At 43.4% G+C, this 20,801-nt stretch overlaps 1 protein-coding gene across 3 annotated transcripts in view; it reads right to left on the bottom strand.

The window, feature by feature from the left end:
- The window catches only part of rasal2 (RAS protein activator like 2), a 67,125-nt gene that overhangs the window by 28,586 nt on the left and 17,738 nt on the right, over nt 1-20,801 (bottom strand). For 2 of the 3 annotated variants that reach the window (XM_055151446.1, XM_055151445.1), the window contains exons 2-4: nt 18,293-18,411; nt 16,559-16,676; nt 1,814-1,920 (exon numbers count right to left, since the gene is read on the bottom strand). In XM_055151446.1, the coding sequence (XP_055007421.1) occupies nt 1,814-1,920; nt 16,559-16,676; nt 18,293-18,411 (344 nt within the window). Of the gene's footprint in view, nt 1-1,813; nt 1,921-12,584; nt 12,730-16,558; nt 16,677-18,292; nt 18,412-20,801 lie in introns of those variants that run through there. The other variant, XM_055151447.1, reaches the window with a different exon arrangement.

Raw genomic sequence — 20,801 nt, 5'->3', positions numbered from 1 at the left:
CAGGGAGGGTGCACCATAAAACTTTGGATGAATCGACAGTGCCTGAACTTCAATGACAACCGTGACCATCCTGTCGGGATTCAGAAAGGCTGAAATAATTCTAACTGGAACTGATGCCGAGTCTGACGACAGCGACACAGAAGAGGAAGCGGCGCTCTGTTTACATCATGGTTACCTATGGTTTATCTCCGGACGTCACTCAGAATTGACACCGAGGATGAAGAATCGATTTGCAGTGATGGCGAGGAGAAAATTCAGTTTGTCGACTGGACAAAAGTTAGTTTGGTTAAAGACGTTTCGCAGCTCATCCAAGCTGCTTCTTCAAGTTCTGGTCAGACGCTGGTGGACACCTTCCTTATATCTGTCTGCAGGGAGGAGCTGACTAACTACTCTGAAACTAACACACCTACTTGTTTACAGATTTGGAGTGAGATCATGGAGTTTGGTAAACTTATGTTCTGTTGTTTATGCTATAATTATCTGTTAATTTATCTGTAATTATCTGTAACTGTTAACATGTTACATTAACACATTAACGCCTGTTCAGTCTGTTGTTCTCTGTTCTGTTGTTTTTACTAGAACTTGACTTTCACGATGAAATGTCAGTTCCTGGTCTCTGATTTTATAAAATACATTTCCTCAAAAAAGTGCAACTTATATATGTTTTTTTCTTCTTCATTGCGCATTTTTTGGCTGGTGCGACTTACACTTATAGTCCGGAAAATACGGTACCTGTTTGTCTTTTTTAGAGTGCCATGAAATATTGTCTTCTTGTATATAACTTGTTCTATTGTCTTGTCTTCTATTGTACATCTTGTTTTTGTTTTGTCAGTTTACACCAGGGGTGTCAAAGTCATTTTGGTCTGGGGGCCGTATCCAACCTACTTTGATCCCAAAGGGGCCGGATCAGAAAACTCATCTCATATAAACCCCAAAATAACAATAACTTCAAATATTTGTGCAGAGAAACACAAATCTATTACAGAAATCTTTTTTAATTGATGAACTCTTTTTTATTATAATATTATAATATTATGAACAACCTGAAACTTGAAGACAAATTCAATTTCAACACAATGTTTTAACAATAACTTGTATGCAAACAGGAATAAGTCAATTTTTATTGTAAAATCCTGCACTCGGCTCCACTTTTCTCATGTTGGACATTTTTCTGATGAGGGTGTCACGGTCAACAGTCAAAACGATCGTCCTTTAAGAGCGTTTGGAAAGAGACAAGTCTTCATTTGTGCTGCTCTGGTGGGAGGGGCCACGTACAGAGACGCTGGAGACGCTGATATGATAAACACCGCAGAAAATTACCAATATTTTAATAGAAAATATAATTAAAATATTTTAGTAGAAAATCACCCAAGAGCCACATTAAAGGTCTTGGAGGGCCGGATCTGGCCCCCGGGCCTTATGTTTGACACCTGTGGTTTACACGTTTACACACACACTACGAATAATAAATATTAAATAACTGGGTCAGTGCAATATAAATTAATTTACAAATCCAAGTAAACCTGCAAACTGTAACTGAGGTGGTTCGAATGACCCAGATCCAGATTCAAAAATGAAATGTCGCTTATCCATTTCTGCCAAAAGTCTGATTATATGCAAGATAGTGTTTTTTATCAGCAAAGTTTTAGTGCTGATGCTACATGACCAGACGAACCTGAACGTCTCATGGGTTCTGTGACCTACTCTTGACTGGGACAAGAGTCTGACAGGTTTTAGGGACTAGTGCATGTAATCGTTAGAGTTCTCAGTGTGTATAAATGTACTGCGTGTCTGTGTGAGTGCGCAGACTGACCGGGACTTTGAACGGGGAGGAGGTGGGGGGTTCTGCGGGGCTGGGGCTTCTGTCCGGACTGAGCCCAGAGATGCTCCTCCTCCTTGGAGAGTGGTCAGCACAAACATCTGCAAACACAACACCGCCGGAGCATTAGAGACCAGGAAGGAGAAGGGAGTAAAGACGGAGAGTAAGTCGGGCTGTGTGATATGAGGTCAAACTCTGAGCAAATTAAAGCTAAACACCGTTTCATGTTCCCCCACAGTCCACTGATGCTCGCAGAGGACACAAGTAATGATTCCGAGTGTCCTCTGAACAGAAAAGGAGCTGCCAAAATGGAAAATTGTGCATGATGTTTCATATTTTATAACGTACATGAAAAAGATCCACACTTTTGGAAATGGCATAATAAAGATGTCATGTCTCATTTAGGATCTTAAAGATTTTTAGGTACTCTTGGACTTCTTCAAAATGTCTACCTCACAGTGTTGGGAGTAACGAGTTATAAAAGTAAAAAATTACTGTAATGTGTTGCTTTTTGCTGTAACGCAGTAATGTTACGGCATTACAGGGAAAAAAATTAATATTTTACTCTGTACAAATGTCAGTAAAGCGCGTCACAATGCTTTTTTAACCTGGATTGAAGTGATGGGTTTTTCGTTTTTCTTCATACAAATTCGCTAAAATCACCGGGATATCAGCAGCGGTGAAACGCATCATAGTTACGGTTCCGAATGTCGGGACGGGCCCAGAGGACCGACACAAAACTCTGCGCTCCACGAGGCTAAATGCAACCCATGCCCGATCGCGCTTTGTGGACGCCCTGCTACATGGACTCGAGGTTCTCTCAGGGGCGGTCCTAGATTACAAGTCCTAGTCCAAGATTAGTCCTGGTTTGTTCCTGGTTTAGTCCTGGTTCAGTTGTAGTTTAGTCCTGTTTCAGTCCTGGTTTAGTCCTGGTTCAGCTCTCTTTTTTAGACCTGGTTTAGTCCTGGTTCAGTCTTGGTTTAGTCCTTGGTTTAGTCCTTGGTTTAGTCCTGGTTCAGTCCTTCATTTAGTTCTGGTTCAGTCCTTCGTTTAGTCCTGGTTCAATCCTTCGTTTAGTCCTGGTTTAGTCCTTGGTTTAGTCCTTGGTTTCAGTCCTGGTTCAGTCCTGGTTCGGTCCTGGTTTGTTCTTTGGTTCAGTCTTGGTTTAGTCCTCAGTTCAGTCCTGGTTTAGTCCTGGTTCAGTCCTTGGCTTAGTCCTGGTTCAATCCTTCGTTTAGTCCTGGTTCAGTCCTTGGTTTAGTCCTTGGTTTAGTCCTTGGTTTAGTCCTGGGTTTAGTCCTTGGTTTAGTCCATACGTTATTTGACAATCAGCGACAGTTATTTTGTTGAGAGTCATTTAAAGTGCTGCAACAGTTGTGTAATATTTTACATTTTAAACACATTAATATTGTAATGTAACAAATTACTTTGAAATGACAGAAACAAGTCATAAATAAATAACTCATTACAGTTTTGAAGTAACTTGCCCAAAAGTGTTTCCTAATGCATCATATTACATCATATAAATTATAAAAAGTCTTTTAAAGATTTCTCTACAGTCTCTGCTGGAGAGAACAAGTTTAAATGAGACTGTAGCTGCTGCAAGCACTGAAAACGATTTATAGTTTGGGTTTAAACCAGAGCTTAAAGCCACAGTGTGTAACTTTTTAACCTAAAATAAAATTACACTGTTCTGTTTTCAGTTTGGTTGTGTTTATTGCGCTGAAAAACACTGAAAAATTCTTACTGTGCATGGGCTTGCATCTCCACAAACCTGACTATGACTTTCCACTAGGGATGTAACAGTAACCGAAATATCGTCATATCGTATCGTCAGAAGTCTCACAACAATATCGTGGGCTGTCACAACTTCGCTTAAATGCATGGATTTACAGTAGCAACAGCTTATAAACATCGGGAACTACATATCCCATGATTCATTTCAGCGCAGACAACATGAGGAGATGTTTTTTACTTGAATTCTTGGGATTATGACGGAAATAATTCACACCAAAATCTTGTCAAGGTATTTTAAAAGTAAAAACATGTCCCATTTACAATTATATTAGTCTCTTCAAAATATCGCAACAAATATCGTACCGTGAGACACACATCGTGATAATATCGTACAGAGAGATTTGGATATTGTTACATCTATACTCAGAGGTGGGACCAAGTCGTTGTATTGTAAGTCTCAAGTCTTTGACCTCAAGTCCGAGTCAAGTCCCAGGTGAAATAAAGGCAAGTCCAAGTCGAGTCTCGAGTCGCTGGCCCATAAGTCCAAGTCAAGTCCAAGTCGTCTGCTTTGAGCTCCGAGTCATTTCAAGTCTTTAAAAAACGAAACATAGCTTAGATTTTTGCAATTTCTATGATTTTTAAAGTAAATTGTACTTAAGATATTCATGGTATATTTATATATGAGTATTTATAAAGTTGTAGAAATGCTCATTTTTTTCCTTTTTTAATGTCTTGACAAGATCTTAGTGTGAATCATTACGGTCAGAACAGAAAGAGTTAAGATTTAAGAGTGCTTAATAAGTATTTTATCAACTAGTCTAAGCATCAAGTCTTCTCAAGTCACAGGGCTTAAGTCCAAGTCAAGTCCAAAGTGACTGACCTTCAAGTCCAAGTCGAGTCCTAAGTCAAATACAGGAAAGTCCAAGTCGAGTCTGGAGTCACTGGCCCATAAGTCCAAATCAAGTCCAAGTCATTTCAAGTCTTTAAACCAAAGAACCAATATAGCTTAGATTTTCGCTATTTATATCATTTTTAAACTAAATTGCACTTTTTAAAAAAATCACGGTATATTGATATAAGAGTTGTAGAAATGCTCATTTTTTGCTTTTTAAATGTCTTGACAAGATCTTAGTGTGAATAACTACGGTCAGAACAGAAAGAAGTAAGATTTAAGAGTGATTAGAAAGGTATTTTGTCAAATAGTCTAAGCCTCAAGTCTTCTCAAGTCCCAGGGCTCAAGTCCAAAGTGACTGACCTTCAAGTCCAAGTCAAGTCCCAAGTCAAATACAGGCAAGTCCAAGTCGAGTCTCGAGTCACTGGCCCATAAGTCCAAATCAAGTCCAAGTCATTTCAAGTCTTTATACTAATATAGCTTAGATTTTCGCTATTTATATAATTTTTAAACTAAATTGTACTTAAAAAGTCACAGTATATTTATATATGAGTATTTATAGAGTTGTAGAAATGCTCATTTTTTCCTTTTTAAATGTCTTGACAAGATTTTAGTGTGAATAATTACGGTCAGAACAGAAAGAATTCAGATTTAAAAGTGCTTTATAATTTATTTTGTCAACTAGTCTAAGCATCAAGTCTTCTCAAGTCCAAGTCAAGTCCAAAGCGACTGCCCTTCAAGTCCAAATCAAGTCCAAAGCGACTGCCCTTCAAGTCCACGTCGAGCCCCAAGTCTTCGTCAAGTCTCAAGTCCTAAAAACAGTGACTCAAGTCTGACTCGAGTCCGAAGTCACGACCTGCAGGCCCCCGCCTCTCTCCCTACTTTCCACAGCACGACGTAAACCTGTTTACGTCTACAGATAATGTCCCGTACGGTTTTAAACTTTCTATCACCATGGAAACGCGCGGGCGACGTGCCACCTCAAGAAAGTTCCGCACGGTGTCGTAAATGAACAAGAAAAAAGTTGGGGTCAAGTTACACGGACTGGATTTCAAAGCAAAATCTGTGTAATGACAACACAAGTCCAGATATTTTTGAGGTAAATTTTAACCTGGAATGACCTAAAAAAAGACAAAAAAATCAGTTTATCATAGTACAGAAGTATGAGAAATGTTTTTTTTTTGAGTCAATCGTCTTCTCCGGATAACACGGAAACATCTCTACACCGTACAGTACAGCAGACATCCCACACCGGTCCTCTGTGGCCAGGGCGCGGGGGGGTGGGGATGGGGGGGGTGGAGCCTGTGGCCGCGTTTGTTTGAGCCAAAGTTTGAAGCGGCCATGATGGCGGCAGGTCACATGACGCACACTTTTACCTCGGTCGCAGCTGTTCCCCATGGCGCGTCGCTGGGCCAATCACGCGGCGGCGGCTGCGGCGGCTGCTGCTGGCGGCGGTGTGTGCGCGCGCGTGTGGACGGGTGTGCCTCTGTCCCGGGCCGAGCGGGGCCATGTGTGTGCCGAGTGCAGAGCCGTGTCCGCAGTGTGCAGTCTGCAGCAGCCCCCTCTCTCCCTCTCTCGCTCTCACTCACTCTCCTCCTCTTCTTCCTGTTCCTCTTCTTCTCTCCTCCGTACAGCGCCGCATCATCACCCCCCCCCTCCCTGCACCTACACCACAGACTAAAGAGAAACTGGGATAAACGACACCTCAGACTAGAGACGGGTTTATTCAAAAATGAAAAGTATCACAATTCTTGTTCTAAAAATATACGCAAAATTAGAGCGTCAAGTATATTGTCTGAGTTGTCAAAACAAGTATCGAAAAACAAGTACTAGGGATGTGACGATATCCAAATCTCATGGTACGATATTTATTGTGATTTTTTGAAGAAGTTAATATAATTGTAGATGGGACACTTTTTTGCTTTTAAAATACCTTGATAAGATTTTGGTGTGAATTATTTCCATCATAATCCCAAGAATTCAAGTAAAAAACATACTTATTCGTGTTGTCTGCGCTGAAATGAATCATGGGATATGTAGTTTCCGATGTTTATAAGCTGTTGCGACTGTAAAACCATCCATTTGAGCAAAGGAACTTGTAATTCGATATATTGTGACAGCCCACAATATTTTTGTGAGACTTTTGATATTTCAGTTACTGTTGCATCCCTATTAATCACAATTGCAGTCCCCAAATGAACTGATCTAAATCCAGTGTTGGGGAGTAACAGATTACATGTACCAGAGTTACGTAATCAGAGTACAAATTATGAGTAACTGTATTCAGTTACAGTTACTGTTTCAGTGAGTGGTAACTGGATTACAGTTACTTTGTTGATATAAATGGATTACACGGTGGTATATTCTTGTTTTCACATTTTGGGTTATATGGTAAATGGTCACATTTTTCTATAGCGCTTTTCCACCTTCAAGACACTCAAAGCGCTTTACAACAAGGAACCACTCACCCATTCACACACCAGTGTACGCAGACACTGTGGGCAAGGTGGGTTAAGTGTCTTGCCCAAGGACACAACAACAGCATTCATCTGTGGGAGCTGGAATCACACCAGCCAACCTGTGGGTCAGTGGGTCTGACCGCTCAACCTGTGATGTTTATGTTGAGAACTGGATTCGAACCACCAACCATCAGATTAGTGGGCAAATGCTCTACCAACTGAGCTACTGCCGCCCTTATATATCCATTTTTTTTGTTTTTTTCTATGGTAATTCCACTCATTGCTGGAAACCCACACAGAACATGCGCAATAAGAGCAATGTAAACGTCATGTTAACGTTGGTGGCGTCAGTCACACAGTGGACGAGGTCATTAATAATCGTCGTTAAAAATCTGATTGAGCATCATTTTGAGTAAAAAACATAAAATATTACTGATTTTTACTGTACTGGTGCCTTTATGTTTGTACAGAAAGTGATTTTTTTAATTTTATTTTTTATAAATAATATGACACTAACTGTAGGGTGGACATAATTTAAAGCAGCAGTGATCTCATATAGAAAACATTTCTCTATCAATAATATTTTTAATATGGTTAAGAAACGACTGGGCTTTTTATTTTCTTTTATCAGACAAAACTTCTTATGTTAAGATTTCCTGGTCTTTTCTTCTCTACAGTAAACAAAAGTCTGTTCATGGAGACTTGGGCTCAACAGACAATTTGAAGAGAACAAACATGAATTTTCAGGATGTGTTTGCTACATTCATGTAGTTTAAAAAAAAAAAAGCATGACAATATCAAGTAATCCAAAGTATTCAGATTACATTACTCACCCTAAGTAATTTAATGGATTCTGTTACAAACTACATTTTGGGATATGTAATCTGTAATCCGTAGGGGAATACATTTTAAAAGTAACCTTCTCAACACTGTCTAAATCTTGTGGAATATGATAACATCTAGGTCGGCCGATGTTCTCAGTCGATATGGGCACTTGGAGACATATCGGCGATCGGCCTAAATCTTGCTGATAGTCCACGTGGGCATGTTATACCTCGTTATAAAGCTTAGACTCTCTATATTACGTCCATTTAATCAAATTTACAGACAGAAAAATGTCCTCACATGTGGCTCCGCATCAGTATTTATCTGTGGAGTCATTTGTCTGTGTGTGACGCCCCTGAGTCAAGTGCTATTGTATATTGCTTTTAACGCTCTTGTGTCTGATCCACGATACTGACTATAAATAAATGTGAACTTCGGCGTAGTTTGGGCTAGAAACAAAACTACTGCTGTTTTTATAAAAGTGCGAATCGGAGAAGAGAGGACAGTCCTACGGAGCACAGACGCAGCTGCTGTCAACATGCTGGATTATATTCTTTTTACGGACGATCGTTTTGAGTCTGGATTAAAAGGACTTTTATTTGTGAAGACTTGTGATCTGAGAGGAGCCTGTGTCAGGGGTGAGGGTCGCAAATCTGTCGGTTTTGTCGCTTGTTATTTCTCATTGGTTAGAGATTAGCAACTGTGAGCTCCCACACATAAACAGCCTGTTTTTTCTTACATTGGCCGACTGTGAAGTGACTATAGTGGCTGTATATACATTACTGGACCTGCACTGATATGTAAATGAGCTGTGAATAGAGGTGTGAATTGTCCAAATTTTTGCATATGATGAATTACCGCGGTGCACATGCATTTACCACTAAAAGTTAATAGCAGTAGTTTATTTACGGCACTTTCTTCATGGGCTAGAATGTGATGAAAACTGCCATTAGGCCAACCTACTGTCTTTAAATATGACTGTAAAGAGGCAAAATAACAATAAATGTAGTGTAAATAAACCCAATTTAAAATCCAGCAGAGTCAGGCCTAAATTTTATCATCAGCTGAAGATTTACAGTGAATTTTTACATCACTAAATATACATATATCGACAATTATATCGGCAATCGGCAGCTCCAACTCCCCGTCTATTGGTATCTGGGGGTGCAACAATATCTAAGTCTCACAATACGATATCATCACGGTATGAACCTCACGGTACGATATTTATTGTGATATCGTGGGAAAGCTTAGTCAGACTGGTGCTACCTAGTGCCTCCGCTCAATTTCATGTCTCTCCAGCGACTATGTCAGGAATCAGAATACACTAGACGGTTGGCAAAAACCCCGTAAGTGCAAATTCGGGCACCAGCCAACCAGCGCAGAGTCATATATTCTGTGTTGTCAACATTTCTTGAGATCGAGGATTTAAAGTCGGAATAAAGAGGTGAATTTTATCAAGAGGAAAGACGTAATTGTCCTATTCCATTACATACGTCACGAACAAATAGCAGCAATTGGTTAAATGATAAAAAAGTACCTGCTTACCGTCGAGCGAAGGAAATCTAAGGTCAGACGGTCTATACGAAGTGAAATGAAGTAAAACCGGCTGATGAATCAGGCTAGGGAAAGCTCATGATATGGTGGGGAGGCTCACGATTAGGGATGAAACGATATCCAAATCTCTCGGTACGATATTTTCACGATATACATCTCACGGTACGATATTTATTGTGACATTTTGTGGAGGCTAAACAACTAAAATTGTTGATATGCAACTTTTTACTTGCCTTGACAAGACTTAATCCAAAGAACGAAGACTTAAAATTGCTTAGAACTGTTAATTCTTCTTGTATTTATACCGAAATGGAGTAAAGGATCATGGTCTATGTAGTTCCCTCTGTCTTTTGTTGCACCATAATTTTTAATTTAAGCAAACAGACTTGTAATTCGATATGTTTTGATGTTCCACGATGTTATTGTGAGAACTTTGACGATACGATATCATTATATTTTGGTTATTGTTACATCCATATTGGTATTATATCGCCGCAGAAAACTTCATATCGGTCGGGCCCTAATAACAACAGCACAAAAGCAATAATACTGTAGTTTTTTTTCAACAAAAGTGTACAATTTCTTCTACTGGCACCACCGAGGGGCCATAGTCCAGCTGCAGTGTCCCAGTCCCGACTTGTGCCAACTCGGCGAGAACAAACACACACAAAGACACACAGAGAAGCACACACAGCAGACAGGCAGCAGACAGGCAGCAGACACAAACACGGGGCAGATAGACCAGTATCCGATGCTTTGTCTGACACAATGAAGACGTGGATTAGTTTCACGGAATGCCGACATGCCCTGACTTTAGAAGTATCCTGTTTATTCTGAAGGAGAGGGGTGGGGCTTTCATTGTTTACAGGAAGTGGGTGAATGAAAGAGCGGGTGCCAGACACGGAGCAGGACCAGAGCAGGGACCAAAGGAGGACCAGAGCAGAGACCAGAGCAGAGGGCAGAGCAGAGGCCAGAGCAGAGGCCAGAGCAGAGGCCAGAGAGAGGCCAGAGAGAGACCAGAGCAGGGACAGAGCAGAGACCAGAGCAGAGGCAGAGCAGAGAGCCAGAGCAGAGGGAGCAGAGCAGAGCCAGAGACCAGAGCAGAGACCAGAGCAGAGGCCAGAGCAGAGGCCAGAGCAGAGGCCAGAGCAGAGGCCAGAGCAGAGACCAGAGCAGAGACCAGAGCAGAGACCAGTGCAGAGACAGAGCAGAGACCAGAGCAGAGGCCAGAGCAGGGATCAGAGGAGAGACCAGAGCAGAGACCAGAGCAGAGACCAGAGCAGAGGCCAGAGGAGAGCAGAGCAGAGACCAGAGCAGAGGCCAGAGAGCAGAGAGAGACCAGAGCAGAGAGACCAGAGCAGAGAGCAGAGCAGAGCCAGAGCAGACCAGAGCAGAGAGCAGAGCAGAGACCAGAGCAGAGCCAGAGCAGAGGCCAGAGCAGAGGCCAGAGCAGAGGCCAGAGCAGAGGCCAGAGCAGAGGCAGAGCAGAGCAGAGCAGAGACCAGTGCAGAGACCAGAGACCAGAGCAGAGACCAGAGCAGAGGCCAGAGCAGGGATCAGAGCAGAGACCAGAGCAGAGACCAGAGCAGAGAACAGAGCAGGGATCAGAGAGAGGCCAGAGCAGAGGCCAGAGGAGAGACCAGAGCAGAGACCAGAGCAGAGGCCAGAGCAGAGGCAGAGCAGAGACCAGAGGAGAGACCAGAGCAGACCAGAGAGAGAGACCAGAGCAGAGCAGAGCAGAGCCAGAGCAGAGGCCAGAGCAGAGGCCAGAGCAGAGGCCAGAGCAGAGACCAGAGGAGAGACCAGAGCAGAGACCAGAGCAGAGGCCAGAGCAGGGACCAGCAGGAGAGACCAGAGCAGAGGACCAGAGCAGAGGCCAGAGCAGAGGCCAGAGCAGAGGCCAGAGCAGAGACCAGAGGAGAGACCAGAGCAGAGACCAGAGGAGAGACCAGAGCAGGGACCAGAGGAGAGACCAGAGCAGAGACCAGAGCAGAGGCCAGAGCAGAGGCCAGAGCAGAGGCCAGAGCAGAGGCCAGAGCAGAGACCAGAGCAGAGACCAGAGCAGGGACCAGAGGAGAGACCAGAGCAGAGGCCAGAGCAGGGACCAGAGCAGGAACCAGAGGAGAGACCAGAGCAGGGACCGGCCCAGAGACCACATTCATGTGAAAGGAATGTGTTGAGTCACCACAACAATGTACAAGCTCTACACACCTGACCCTGTCCTCACCCCTGTCCTCTGATCCCCCGTTCACACGACTGTCCTCTGACCCCTGTCCTCATGGCTGTCCACTGACCGACCGTCCTCACGACTGTCCTCTGACCCCCTGTCCACACTACTTTCGTCTGAGGGGGTGAAAGGAAAGTGGCCTTCGCACCTGTCCTCTAACCCTGTCCTCTAATCCAGTCCTCTAATTCTGTCTTTCCTCTGTCCCTCTGGAGGAGTGGACAGACTCTCTCCCTCTGTCCCTCTGTCCCTCTGTCTTCTATCCTTCTATCCCTCTGTCTCGTCGTTTGCTCTAGGCTCTGGTCTCAGGCCGGTGTGTGAGACAGAATGTGGGCCAGAGGAGCAGAAATAGCAGCGGCACAGATTTCATTCAAGGTCACATTGTATTTAGATTTGATCTGATTCTGAATTCTCCGAGAACACAAACTTCACTTCACTTCTCCTGTTCTCCTGACGAGCTTCACACTTTCACCGGATGCTCAGTCGAGTCGAGCGACGGTTTCAGCATTAGTTAAAACTTTACAGACAGCATTTTTCTGCGATGGGAAAACATTCTGAGTCAAGCCTGAGGTGTTTGCGCTATGAGGCAAGAGAACTCACCACATATTATTACGACATATGTGTTTTGTTAGTATAGACGCCCCAACATAACATTAGGATTAAAGTGCTTCTCAAAAATAACAACAACATGAACATCATTTCTCAAGACACACTGCTTAAGAGAGTTAAACACCAGTGCTTCTACTGTACGAGGTCCCCTACCCCGCTGTATTCACCCAATCACACCGTAAAATGTGCAAAAAAAACCCGACAAAGTGAGGCAATTTAACACCTGCATTCTTGACATATTATCTGTTTCATAAACCAAACATCAATGACAATAGCTTACCACGTGCGACACCTGGTAATGAAGTTAAATGACTTGTTTATAACGCGATAATCGCTTCAAAGAGGCGTTTCGACACTTTGGAACTTTAGTACACGTTTGACGCGCCCACGCACGCACCAGCCCAGCCCAGTATGCCCCCCCCCCGATCGACACCCACAGTCCACCACCGCGGGTCAACTCACCTGAAAAGTCCATGTGTCCACTCGCGGGACATGTCCTGTGCCAGCCACTACGCGCTACGACGCATCACGGCGCGGCGCAGACGCGGCACGGGCGCGACGCGGCGCGACACACCCCCGGCACCGCTTCCACTTCCGCGTGCACAACACGAGCGTCACCTCAAACACGGCGCGTAAACATTACAACACGAGCAGGTTCAGCTGTTTAACTTATCAGAGCTACGCCCACGGGTCACCGGAGTGCAGCGTGTCTGAGCCTGAGCCGCCGGAGCTGAACGCACCCGAGACGAAACAACTACAGATTAGTGCGCATGAGTGTCCGCGGTAAAACCAACAACACTCAGCAGCTCATGTGGAGTGAAAAGAGCTGCACTTTTAGTAACAGTTTGACACCTTTACAACAAATCACGGAAGATTATTTTAACATATGATACGAAATGAAATACTGGATAGGAGTTGGATGCAGCAAATTACATCAGACTAACGCGACACTCCGCATTAAAAAGCGCATTTGCAATAAAAATAAATCACTACTTTTACTCCACTCTCACAGTTTGCAGGCATGACAACAGTCTGCTAATAACACTGTCCAGCAGCTCCATCTGCTGGTGTTGTAAGGCAATGCATGGGCCCCACTGTTCACTGGTTTTAGCACAAATATTAATTACATTTTTATGTAATTAAAATTACATAAAAATTTAATTTTTATTACCGGTTATGTGTGTGCCAACTTGTGTGATGATTGGGTGAATATTTTAGCCCGCAGACGGTTCAGAAATTGCCGAAATTGCCCTTATCCTTTTATAATAGCGTGATCTCAAATGACCTTGGATAGTCACCAAACTTTTTTTTTTGTGGCATCGGACACGGGGGCTTGACCCACGTACTAAATTTGGTGACAATCGGTCCATAAATGGTGGAATTATCGCGGGCGAAAAGACACACAGACACACAGGATGAATATAAAACCTGGTCAACCCTTCGAGGACCAAGTAAATATTCTTAGCTGAATAATAAAGGCGTGGGCTATTGGTAGTGTTGGGAAGGTGACTTTTAAAGTGTATTCCCCTACAGATTACAGATTACATACACCAAAATGTAGTTTGTAACATAATCCATTAAATCACTTAAGGTGAGTAACGTAATCTGAATACTTTGGATTACTTGATTCGCTGTAGAGAAGCAAAGACCAGGATATCGTAACATAAGATGTTTTTTCTGCTAAAAGAAAATAAAAAGCCCAGACTTTAGTTAACCAAATTAAAAATATTATTGATAGAAAAGGAGGAGACACGTCCACACAGCATGATTTAGTCCTGTTAAATCCTGTTTGAGACATAGTTTATACCTGGTTTTAGCCCTGGTTTAGTCCTGGTTTAGACCTGGTTTGAGACCTGGTTTGAGACCTGGTTTGAGACCTGGTTTTAGACCTGGTTTAGACCTGGTTTAGACCTGGTTTTAGTCCTGGTTTAGACCTAGTTTAGACCTGGTTTTAGTCCTGGTTTAGACCTAGTTTAGACCTGGTTTTAGACCTAGTTTAGACCTGGTTTTAGTCCTGGTTTAGACCTAGTTTAGACCTGGTTTTAGACCTAGTTTAGACCTGGTTTAGACCTAGTTTAGACCTAGTTTAGACCTGGTTTTAGTCCTGGTTTAGACCTGGTTTAGACCTGGTTTAGTGTCCGGCAATGAGTGGAATTACCGAAAAAAAAAAAAAAAAAAAAAGGGATATAGCCCAAAATGTGAAAATACCTCTGTGTAATCCATTTATTTCAACAAAGTAACTGTAATCCAATTACCACTCACTGAAACAGTAACTGTAACCGAATACAGTTACTCATAATTTGTACTCTGATTACATAACTCTGGTACATGTAATCTGTTACTCCCCAAACACTGGCTCTTGGACTCGTGTATTTTATAATCTGCATATTTGTGATTAAAGAATGACAGACTTTCACTGCACTACAGCAGACAAACAGAGCTGTGGCTGTTAGAGTCCAGGCCCTGAGTGTGTTTTTGTCGGGGAAGCAGCGTCTGATTGGCTCGTTCGTGACTGCCTGTGTCTTTTCTGATTGGCCAGTCCAGCCCTTCTCTCTAACCTCAACCACGTCCCCCAGCCAATCCCTAACATTAACCTGAGCCCTGCAGCGAGACAGGAACACTGCAGCCAATCAGAGCGCGCGCTTTCCCTGCCGGCTTCCTGTCCTGTGGAAAATATGACTAAGTAGGAGATAAGTGCAGCAACACCTTCAGAAGTGAGATTGGCGGGAGCCCAAAAGCAACAATACCTGAACAATAGTCCAGTGTCTGACAGTGAAACGCGAGGAGAACACAAGTTATAACGTTCACTAGGGATGGGCTGATACACGTTTTTAACCGATACCGATATTTGGCCTGCTGCTGTGGCCGATAATTGATATTTAGCTTTTAAACTCCATATTAAAACATTTATCTTAACTTGAAGATAAGATCACACACTGACTTTTCACTTGTATTTATCTGGGATGTACAATAATATGTTACAGGTTTGTGTAAAAATACAGCCATATAACGCTTAGTCACTCAGTCTGTTCAAAAAGGGCACACTTTTAACCACCACTAGAGCGCTTAGGACAGGGGTGTCCAAACTTTTTTCATCAAGGGCCACATGTCTAAACAAAGACAAAGCAGAGGGCCGATCGGGGGCCGTAGACTGGTGCTGAATACAGTGAATAATTGAAATATGTGCATGTTTCACACGTTAGAACAACCTTTTATTCATGCTAAGATCCTTAAAACCACACACTAAATATTAAATATTGGTTTTATCAACATAGATTTTCAAAAAACTTGAAGTAAAAAGTTAATATTTAATTGATGCAAGGTAATTTGGGCCAGTTCACCTGGAAATTTAAGGGCCAAGAAAAATTTGTCTGAGGGCCGCATTTGGCCCATGGGCCATAGTTTGGACATGCCTGGCTTAGGACTTCTAAAATGTGGTGGTATGTCGCAGTCAGTCTTGGGAGTAATGCGTTATAAAAGTAACAGAGTACTGTAATACGTTGCTTTTGCTGTACCGCAGTAATGTGGCATTACAGGAAAAAAAATGTGAATATAAATGTTAATATTTTACTCTTACTGCTTTTTTAAGATGGATTGAAGTGGTGGGTTTTTTGTTTTTCTTTATACAAATTTGCTAAAATCACCGCGATATCAGCAGCGGTGAAACAGCGGAGGTGCGCCCACGAAGACCGTCGTGTGACCACGGGAGAAAGGACCGACGCAGAACTCCACGCAGCCGACGCCCGATCGCGCTTTCTGGACACCCTGCTCGGGGTTCTTTCAGGGGCGCTCCTAGATTCCAAATTCTACTCCGAGATTAGTCCTGGTTTAGTCCTGGTTTAGTCCTGGTTTAGACCTGGTTCAGCTCTGGTTCAGCTCTGGTTCAGCTCTGGTTCAGCTCTGGTTCAGCTCTGGTTCAGTCCTGGTTCAGTCCTGGTTCAGTCCTGGTTTAGTCCTGCTTTAGGTCCTGGTTCGGTCCTGGTTCAGCTCTGGTTCAGCTCTGGTTCAGCTCTGGTTCAGCTCTAGTTTATCCTGGATTAGACCTGGTTCAGTTCTAGTTTATTCTGGATTAGACCTGGTTCAGTTCTAGTTTATTCTGGTTCAGTCCTGGTTTAGTCCTGCTTTAGGTCCTGGTTCAGCTCTGGTTCAGCTCTGGTTCAGCTCTGGTTCAGCTCTAGTTTATCCTGGTTTAGACCTGGTTTCAGTCCTGGTTTAGTCCTGGTTCAGTGCTGGTTCAAGTCCATATAGAAATGGTGACCGTAGACTTATGAACTGGACTGTACACTTTCTCTCCTTTGTCTCATTTCCGTGGGTCCAATCTCACGTTTCATCTTGTGGATATTGTGCCTCTCCCACCCCGACTGTCCGTATTATCAACACAGACGGCACTGAATAATTGATAATATGGACGTAGATGATCTGTGAGTGGTTCTTACCGAGTACGCCCTCTGCCTGCAGCTCCGGGAAGTGCCCCTCTGACGGGACGCTGACGGTCCGGCGTAAACTGCGAGCTTTTGCCGAGTCTGTTGAGGCGTCCCGGGACTCTCCAGGCGCCTGGGACGACACACATGGACCACATTACATTTAGGAAAAAAGATCAGACAGATAGAAAGATAAATGCGCGAAGGAATTTCATTTTTCAGCAGCAACAATGATACAAAATAATAATGATAGTACAGCAGGAATTCAGTTTATAGAGATGAGTTGAATAGTTGTTTGGAATGTGAAGCAAACGACTTCCAGAGTGTGTCCGTGGAGCAGGACAGGGACAACATCCTGTCCCCAAAGGTGCTCCCTGTCCGGTGATGATGATGTGCAGGGGGGGCTGGGGGTTCTCCAGGATGGACAGGAGTTTGTTTAGGAGCCTCTTCTCAGCCGCAGATGTGAGTGAGTCAAGCGCTGCTCCACTACAGATCCACCAAATTATCCAACCACACAGCTTTTCCTTCTTCTTGTGGCTTCCTCCCCAGCAGACCAAAGAGTTGAAGGGGACACTGGAGATAACTGCCTGGTAGAACATCAGCAGGAGCTTCTGGCAGATGTCTGTATGGTCTATTATCGAGCTGTAGACCCAAATCCTCTCCACACACTCTTTGAGACATTGTGCCAATCTTCCTTGTCAAAGCCTGATCTCCTCAGATCTCAGAAGTTAAGCAGGGCTGGGCCTGGTCTGGACTGGGATGGGAGACCACTGGGAATTCCAGGTGCAATAGTGTCACAAAACTGTTGCAGTGTTCTTAGGCAAGACACTTGCCTCGTATGAAAGTGGTGTGGAAGTGGATTGGCAGCCTCGTTTCTGTCAGTCTTATTGTTCTGTCTCTATGCAAGACACTGCTAAAAACGTTCTGTCTGTAGGAGGATTGGTCACAGAGTTTGATGGCACAGATGGGCAGCCCCAGATAACATTAATGTAAAGCAGTTTAAAGCAGGTACCGTATTTTTCAGACTATAAGTCACACATTTTTCATGGTCTGCGACTTATATATTAAAACTTTCATCCTGGACAGTGGCGAGAGGCTCTAGTCTTGTGTGTGAGTATCTGCTGCTCCTGTTCCTCCTGTGCCACTGTCACTTTGCTCTACTGCGCATGTCTCCTGCATGTGTCCTGCTGCAAGTAGTGAAATATGGAGCCAAAAACAGTAAACGAGCAGCAGAAAGAAAGATTGGAGTGAGCGAGAAACTTGCGAGGGACTGTTTTAAAGCGGGGATGGAGAACACAGCTTCATGGTAACCGGGAGGATGCACCATGAAACTTTCCTGAAGTCACTGGATGGATGGACAAAGCCTGGACTTCAGTGACACCGAAACCATCCTGTCGGGATTCAGAAAGACCTGAATAATTCTAACCAGAACTGATGCTGAGTTTGACGACAGCGACACAGAAGAGGAAGCGTCGCTCTGTTTACCTCCGGAGGTTGCACAGAAGTGACACCAAGGATGCAGAATTGAATGGATTTAGTGATTTGGAGTGAGATGGAGAGTTTGGTAAACTTGTTCTGTTCTCTTGTTTATGTTAAAGTTATCTGAAGAACTGTTCATATGTGATGTTACCAGCCTGTTGTGCAACTTATATATGTTTTTTTCTTCTTCATTACTCATTTTTTGGCTGGTGCGACTTATACTCCGAAAAATACAGTACTACAGAAAGCCGAGGCTGTGTTGTCCCTCACCTCTTGGTCTCTGGTGATCAGCAGGAGTTGCGTGTCGGTGAGGACGCAGAACCGTCTCTCCCAAACACAGTCGGAGATCTGCCCACAGGAGAAGCGGTGAGCAGGAGGGCCCCGCACATCTGCAACACAGCACAGGCAGAGAAGAGAAGAGACGGTGTTCAGACCCTGAAAAACTCACATGACCAAAAAACACTCGCAAGATGTGACCGTAATTTAGGCCAAAGAAGTATAGCAAATGATTCACTTTTCAAACAGGTTTTAAGATTACATTTGAACATGAACAGAGACTTTAAACAAAACCATTTAAAGGGACTTTGTAGCGGTGCTTTTATAATTTAAAAAAGGTAAACACTCACACCTGAACCTGCGTCACCAGAGTCTTAACCTGCAGACAGAGACACATCCAAGTTTGTGTCATTCTCAGTTTATTTATGTTCAGGCCTCATGAATCCGTGTATCATTCATTCATTCATTTTTCAATATAAAACCAAAAATAAGAAAATGAAAAAACAACAGTTTTTTTCATTATTTGTCTCCAAAACCAAAATGAAAAAAGGGATAACGTTTCGTTTTTTAAATTTTCGATTTTGTGTTTAAATGAAGAATGGAAAAAACGGATAAAGGCCGTTTCCCGTTTACGTGACTTCCGTGACTTCCGTGACTGCGATGCCGAACTTCTGCACTGTATACAGACTGAACCAGGACTGATCCAGGTCCAGAACCACATCGGGACCAAAGCGGGACCAGAGCGGGACTAGGGCGGACTCCGAGCTTTGACTCCGAGCCTCCGCAGGGTCTGAGCCTCAGCTTCGAGCTCTGGCCCTGCCGTGGGCTCTGAGCCTCCGGCCTGGTCCCCGCCTGGTCTCGGTCTGATCCCAGCCTGGTCTCGGTCTCGTTCCGGTCTCAGTTACAGTCTGGTCCTGGTTTCAGTTCTGGTCTCGGTCCGGTCTCAGTTACAGTCTGGTCCTGGTTTCAGTTCTGGTCCCGGCCCCAGTTTCAGTCCCAGTTTCAGTCCCAGTTTCCCAGTTTCAGTCCCAGTTTCAGTCCCACTCTGGTCCCGCTCTGGTCCCGGACCTGGATCAGTCCGTATGCAGTGTAAAAGTTCGGCATCGCAGTCAGAGAAGTCACATAAACGGGAAACGGCCGTTATCCATTTTTTCCATTTTTCATTTAAACACAAAATCAAAAACTGAAAAAAAAAATCATTATATGTTTTTTCATTTTGGTTTTGGAGACAAATAACGTTTATTTGTTTTCTTATTTTTGGTTTTATATTGAAAAACGAATGAACGAATGATAAACGGATTCTCATGTGGAAGCTCAGAACCTCCAAGAATTCCCTCCCTGAGCTGCAGAGGCTGCACTAGCACAGATTAATGACTTGCTGTGGGTGCTCGAGTCCTTTTAGGATTACGCCAATTCAATTTCAGCATTGAAAGTGGCAACCCGAGACTCATGTGAGGCTCATTTTGCTTTCTGATTGCGTAAAAGGAGAAGTTAGTGAGTGAGTTTGCCGAAGATTTTGTGGGGTTTTTCTTTTTCTTTTTTCTAGATTTCTATGTAAAAAGGTCATGATTCACAAGTTCATTCATATAAATACACTGTTTCCTAGAACATTTTTGGTATAAATGGTTGTTTTCAAGTGAAGTCCTGTGTAGGTGTAGTTGTGCGTCAGATACATAGAAATAATAGTTTAAAAAGTAAAAGTTTTGAGAGATTTTTAGTCAAGTTTTAATCAATCAGAAGGACAAGTCTTTAGTCCACCAACAATGTCTTTACAACCCTACTTTGACACAATCTAAATTATTATTAAAACACAAATCGCAAATGTAATCGCACAATGCTTGTCAGAAAAATCACAGTCAAATATTTTTCTCAAATTACCCAATCTAGAAGTGAAGCAGGAACTTTATTTGAACTTTTTCACTTTTACTTGTGAAAAAGCTGTGACAAGCAATTTGAACTGCTGACAATTAAAGGCAGTCTTTCCACAACAGAATGTGATTTTCAACATTAAATCATAGCAGTGTTGTAGTCAAGACCGCACTAATCAAGACAAAGACCTGTCCGAGACCACAGGGTCCCACAGGGTCCCAAGACCGAGATTTTTATAGGCCAAGATCGAGACAAGACCGAGATTTTTAAAGGCTGAGAATGAGACAAGACCGAGACTTTTAAAGGCCGAGACTGAGACAAGACCGAGACTTTTAAAGGCCGAGACCAAGACAAGACCGAGATTTTTAACGGCCGAGACTGAGACAAGATCGAGACTTTTAAAGGCCGAGACTTTTAAAGTCAGAGACTGAGACAAGACCGAGACTTTTAAAGGCCGAGACCAAGACAAGACCGAGATTTTTAACGGCCGAGACTGAGACAAAACCAAGACTTTTAAAGGCCGAGACTGAGACAAGACCGAGATTTTTAACGGCCGAGACTGAGACAAGATCGAGACTTTTAAAGGCCGAGACCGAGACTGAGACAAAACCAAGACTTTTAAAGGCCGAGACTG

Source organism: Boleophthalmus pectinirostris, unplaced genomic scaffold (genome assembly GCF_026225935.1).
Source record: "Boleophthalmus pectinirostris isolate CB_2022bp ecotype Guang Dong unplaced genomic scaffold, ASM2622593v1 HiC_scaffold_16, whole genome shotgun sequence".
Classification (NCBI taxonomy): Eukaryota; Metazoa; Chordata; class Actinopteri; order Gobiiformes; family Gobiidae; genus Boleophthalmus; species Boleophthalmus pectinirostris.
The sequence above is the reverse complement of the archived record's forward strand: the minus strand, read 5'-3'. Positions and strand labels throughout refer to the sequence as shown.